General features: G+C 39.4%; 1 protein-coding gene across 1 annotated transcript in view; it reads right to left on the reverse strand.

Annotated features, from left to right (window-relative positions):
- The window catches only part of LOC309558211 (transmembrane protease serine 9-like), a gene marked incomplete at both ends in the record, with an annotated part of 116697 nt that extends 110582 nt beyond the window's left edge, over positions 1-6115 (reverse strand). The window contains one exon of the mRNA XM_082261233.1: positions 6031-6115. Coding sequence (XP_082117359.1) covers positions 6031-6115 — 85 coding nt within the window. The remainder of the gene's footprint in view (positions 1-6030) is intronic.
- Positions 6116-6429: the final 314 nt, after the last annotated feature.

Genomic DNA, 6429 nt, shown 5'->3' on the forward strand with positions numbered 1-6429 from the left:
CGGGGCGCAGAGCAGTGCGCCCCGAGCCCACCCATTGTGTGACAATAGCGAACCTGGGAGTCCTGGCCATTGTGAAGAGATTGGAATCTGTTGATATATTGCTTCTGTGGACAGGTGTCCTTTATAAAGGTAACAAGTCGGGATTAGGAGCACGCTCTTTAAGAGAGAGCTCCTAATCTCAGCTCGTTACCTGTATTGAAGACACCTGGGAGTCAAACATCTTGCTGATTGATAGGGGATCAAATACTTATTTCACTCATTAAAATGCAAATCAATTCATAACTTTTTTGAAATGCGTTTTTCTGGATATTTTTGTTGTTATTCTGTCCCTCACTTTTAAAATAAACCGACCATTACAATTATAGACTGATTATTTCTTTGTCAGTGGGCAAACGTACAAAATCAGCAAGAAAATACGAACGCAAGTTACTCGCTAGGGGGAGAACCTCTGGAGGAATCTAATATTCAAAAGGACCCTGGGGGTCCTAGTAGACAACAGAATATTGGCATGCATTAAAAAGGGGATTCACTCCAGAGATAAAACGCTAATTCTCTAACTCTACAAGACTGTGATCCGGCCGCATCTTCAGTATGCAGTTTTGGGCACCAGTCCTCAGAAAGGATGTGCTGGAACTGGAATGAGTCCAAAGAGGGCCACAAAGCTAAAAAAAAAAAAAGGACTAGAGGATCTCAGTTATAAAGAAAGACTTCAAGCATTGAACCTATTCTATCTGGAGAGGAGACGATTGAGGGGGGATATGATATCAATGTACAAATACTGTACTGGCGACCCTAGCATAAGGAACAAACTATTCAGAGAAAGGGAATTTAAAAAGACACGCGGCCATTCACTGAATTTGGAAGAGAAGGGATTTAACCTTAAACTGCATAGAGGGTTCTTTACTTGTCAGAGAGGTAGGGATGTGGAATTCTCTTCCACATGCAGGGGTATCAGCGGGGAGTGTCAATAGTGTCAAAGAATGATTAAATGGGCACCTTAACGTACACAAAATATAGGGATATACTATGCACTATTGACATAAACCCACACATACAACATAGGTTGAACTGGATGGACTGGTGTCTTTTTTCAACCATACCAACTGTGTAACTATATCCCCAGTGATCATACCCCCCCCCCCCCCAATCTCTTCTCAATAGAGAATAAGTTCAGTTCCTCTAATCTTTCCTCAAAGCTGAGCTCCTCCATGCCCCTTTGGTTGTTGTTCCCTGCAGTTTCTCTAGTTCCCCCAATACCCTTTTTGTGATACAGTGCCAAAAACTTAACTGCATATTCAAGGTGAGGTATTACTAATGATTTGTACAGGGGCCAAATAGTGTCCCTATCTCTGCAGTCCATACCTCTCGAAATCTAGAAAGGATTTTGCTCAATTGACTCATCCAGTTGTACTCCCCCTGTTACGTATGATGCATGTATGTTTTTATCCCCCAAGTGCATAACATTTATCAGCAGTAAACTTCATTTGCCACACAGTTGTCCAATGAAATAGTGACAGACTATTTACACCAATTCTACAGACTCAGGCTATATAGGTCCGGTGACAAAAGGCAGATGTCTACAGTCAGTCCCCGGGTTAAAAACATCCGACATACAAATGACTCCTACTTACAAATAGCGATGTCGCGAACCTAAAATTCGGCAAATGTTCGCGAACCGGCGAACCGGGCGAACCGCCATAGACTTTAATAGGCAGGCGAATTTTAAAACCCACAGGGACTCTTTCTGGCCACAATAGTAATGGAAAAGTTGTTTCAAGGGGACAAACACCTGGACTGTGGCATGCCGGAGAGGGATCACACAAAAAAAAGTTCTTAAAAATTTTAATTTTTTGATAGAGAGCCAATTATTGGAAAAATTAAAAAAAAAAATAAAAATAAAAAGTGTACCTGTGAAGTTTCAGCTCTGTAGCATGTCCAGAACCAGAAAAAAATACGAATTAGGGTTAGGGTTAGGGCTAGGGTTATTTTTATGGCTAGGCTTAGAGGGTTAGGGTTAAGGTTAGAGGGTTAGGGTTATGGTTAGAGGGTTAGGGTTAGGTTTAGTGTTAGGGGCTAGGGTTAGGGTTACGGTGAGATAGAGTTAGTAGCCCTACCCCTACCCCTCTAACTCTAACCCTAAGCACTAAAAATAACCCTAACCTTAGCCCTGACCCTAACCCTAACCCTAGCCCTAACCCTAACCCTAACCCTAGCCCTAACCCTAATTCTATTTTTTTTCTGGTTCTGGACATGCTACAGAGCTGAAACTTCACAGGTACACTTTTTAGACCCCCCAGACAATAAATCCAAAGAATTTTTTTTTTTTTTTTAAGTTTTTTTTTTTTTTTTTTAAGTTTTCCAATAATTGTCTCTCTATCAAAAATGACAATTTTTAAGAACTTTTTTTGTGTGATTTAGTGTCTAGAGGGTCTAAAAAGTGTACCTGTGAAGTTTCAGCTCTGTAGCATGTCCAGAACCAGAAAAAAAGATAATTTTTCAGTAGAGCAGGGATGGTGGGAACCCCTTTTACACCTATATGATCTTTTTTTCCTGGTTCCGGACATGCTACAGAGCTGAAACTTCACAGGTACACTTTTTAGACCCCCCAAACAATAAATCCAAAGAAATGTTTTTTTTGTTAAGTTTTTTTTTTTTTCCAATAATTGGCTCTCTATCAAAAATGACAATTTTTAAGAACTTTTTTGTGTGATTTAGTGTATAGGGGGTCTAAAAAGTGAACCTGTGAAGTTTCAGCTCTGTAGCATGTCCAGAACTAGAAAAAAAGATAATTTTTCAGTAGAGCAGGGATGGTGGGAACCCCTTTTACACCTATATGAATTTTTTTTTCTGGTTCTGGACATGCTACATATATATATATATATATATATATATATATATATATATATATATATATATATATATATATTTATTAAAAAAATACTCAAATACCAGCCCTCAAAGGGGCTTTTGGGGACAATAGATATATATATATATATATATATATATATATATATATATATATATATATATATATATATATCACAGAACAAAAAAAAATACACAAATACCAGCCCTCAAAAGGGCTTTTGGGGACAATAGATATATATATATATATATATATATATATATATATATATATATATATCACAGAACAAAAAAAAATACACAAATACCAGCCCTCAAAAGGGCTTTTGGGGACAATAGATATATATATATATATATATATATATCTATATCCAAAAAAAACCTCAAATACCAGCCCTAGGAAGGGCTTTTTAGGGTGCTGTCCTTACAGCAGGAGTGTACCAAGAACACTGGCTAACAAGACCGGGAACACTGACTAACTGTCCCCAGCTATAACAGCAGCAGCAGCAGCAGGACTTTCCCTGCTCTCAGTAACACAGAAATGATCCAAGATGGATGCTGCCCTTGCTTATTTATAGGAGGTGGGAGGGTGTGGGAGGGAGGTATGCTGATTGGCCTGGAATGTGTCTGCTGACTGTGATGTTCAGGGTCAAAGTTTGCCTCAATGATGATGTATAGGAGGCGGACCGAACATCGCATATGTTCGCCCGCAGCGGCGAACGCGAACATGCGAAGTTCGCCGGGAACTGTTCTGTACATCACTACTTACAAACAGAGGGAGACAACAGGAAGTGAGGAGAAATCTACCCCTAGGGAGGGGAATTCACTCCTGGAAGAGTTACTATGGGAAAAAGATGTCTCCACTGAACCTTTATCACCAATCCTTATTTCCACAACAACCCAACATTTTCAAAATCTAATTGTCATAGGGACAGAAAGTGAGGTGAAATCTTCTGAACAGGGGTACAGACAGCAAAACAAATGTTACAGTGGGTGGTTAACCCTTCCCTATGCTATCCAAAAAAACTTAAAAATTATTTTTTTTTTGCTGGGGTTACACTTAAAAAATGTACCTGTTCCGACGTACAAACAAATTCAACTTAAGAACAAACCTACAGTCCCTATCTTGTTTGTAACCCGGGGACTGCCTGTATTGTGTTAAACCTCTAAGATCACTCTGTTCAGATGAAGTTACAATGATCTCAGGAATCTTCAGCTTTTCAAAATAAATAAAAGAAAAGAGAAGATTATCTTATTCTATAGCAATTCTTACCTAAGAAGCTTAATGGTTGAAATTCCTTTCTCAGCAAAATGTGTCCAACAGCGGAATCAGTAATTTTGCAGCAAAATAATTGTATCTGAAATCACTCCTCTCCTCCCTAGTTACAGTGCCTTGTGAAAATATTCGGCCCCCTTGAACTTTTTGACCTTTTGCCACATTTCAGGTTTCAAACATAAAGATATAAAACTATAATTTTTTGTGAAGAATCAACAACAAGTGCGACACAATCATGAAGTGGAATGAAATTTATTGGATATTTCAAACTTTGTTAACAAATAAAAAACTGAAAAACTGGGCGTGCAAAATTATTCAGCCCCTTTACTTTCAGTGCAGCAAACTCTCTCCAGAAGTTCAGTGAGGATCTCTGAATGATCCAATGTTGACCTAAATGACTAATGATGATAAATCCACCTGTGTGTAATCAAGTCTCCGTATAAATGCACCTGCACTGTGATAGTCTCAGAGGTCCGTTTAAAGCGCAGAGAGCATCATGAAGAACAAGGAACACACCAGGCAGATCCGAGATACTGTTGTGGAGAAGTTTAAAGCCGGATTTGGATACAAAAAGATTTCCCAAGGTTTAAACATCCCAAGGAGCACTGTGCAAGCGATAATATTGAAATGGAAGGAGTATCAGACCACTGCAAATCTACGAAGACCTGGCCGTCCCTCTAAACTTTCAGCTCATACAAGGAGAAGACTGATCAGAGATGCAGCCAAGAGACCCATGATCACTCTGGATGAACTGCAGAGATCTACAGCTGAGGTGGGAGACTCTGTCCATAGGACAACAATCAGTCGTATACTGCACAAATCTGGCCTTTATGGAAGAGTGGCAAGAAGAAAGCCATTTCTTAAAGATATCCATAAAAAGTGTTGTTTAAAGTTTGCCACAAGCCACCTGGGAGACACCAAACATGTGGAAGAAGGTGCTCTGGTCAGATGAAACCAAAATCAAACTTTTTGGCAACAATGCAAAACGTTATGTTTGGCGTAAAAGCAACACAGCTCATCACCCTGAACACACCATCCCCACTGTCAAACATGGTGGTGGCAGCATTATGGTTTGGGCCTGCTTTTCTTCAGCAGGGACAGAGAAGATGGTTAAAATTGATGGGAAGATGGATGGAGCCAAATACAGGACCATTCTGGAAGAAAACCTGATGGAGTCTGCAAAAGACCTGAGACTGGGACGGAGATTTGTCTTCCAACATGACAATGATCCAAAACATAAAGCAAAATCTATAATGGAGTGGTTCACAAATAAACATATCCAGTGTTAGAATGGCCAAGTCAAAGTCCAGACCTGAATCCAATCGAGAATCTGTGGAAAGAACTGAAAACTGCTGTTCACAAACGCTCTCCATCCAACCTCCCTGAGCTCGAGCTGTTTTGCAAGGAGGATAAACTTCAGTCTCTCGATGTGCAAAACTGATAGAGACATACGCCAAGCGACTTACAGCTGTAATCACAGCAAAAGGTGGCGCTACAAAGTATTAACTTAAGGGGCTGAATAATTTTGCACGCCCAATTTTTCAGTTTTTTATTTGTTAAAAAAGTTTGAAATATCCAATACATTTCGTTCCACTTCATGATTGTGTCCCACTTGTTGTTGATTCTTCACAAAAAATTACAGTTTTATATCTTTATGTTTGAAGCCTGAAATGTGGCAAAAGGTCAAAAAGTTCAAGTGGGCCGAATACTTTCGCAAGGCGCTGTATAATGATTCCAGGAATCCTCAAGTCAGCTAAGAAAATTTAGAGTTCCTAGGTATGATAATGGACAGCTCATTGCGGCCTGAATATACAATGTACTTTACCTTTTTGTTGGGTAGCCCTCTGTAAGGCCTTAGGTCAGTGCAGACTTTTAGGTGAGCTACTTACCTGTGGCTAGGAGGATGAGTGCAATCAACGTTCCCATCACTGCAGAGTGGAAGATGTTCAGCAGATCTCTTTCGCTCTCTCTCATGAATCTGTGAAGAACACAATTTTCTGATCATGAATATAAACCTTTTTAGCTTCCTCGTTCTTCATAATTGGATTGGTAGACAGGTTTTGGTTTATTTCTGGTTAGTTCTACCTTGATCTGGAATTCCACCTGCCAGCTATATTACAGTGCTGACAGAAAAATACCTCATATGCTAACACACTGCATTGCAGAAAATTAATTTTCTTTAGAGCATTACAGCAAGGGGTGGCTTCACCATTAGATTAGCTATAGATGGGTCAGTGTTTCCTCCAATTCAACCAATATAAAAGATAATTGCAAGAGAAAAACAAAGG

Source organism: Pelophylax lessonae (assembly GCF_965119305.1).
Source record: "Pelophylax lessonae genome assembly, chromosome: 6".
Lineage (NCBI taxonomy): Eukaryota > Metazoa > Chordata > Amphibia > Anura > Ranidae > Pelophylax > Pelophylax lessonae.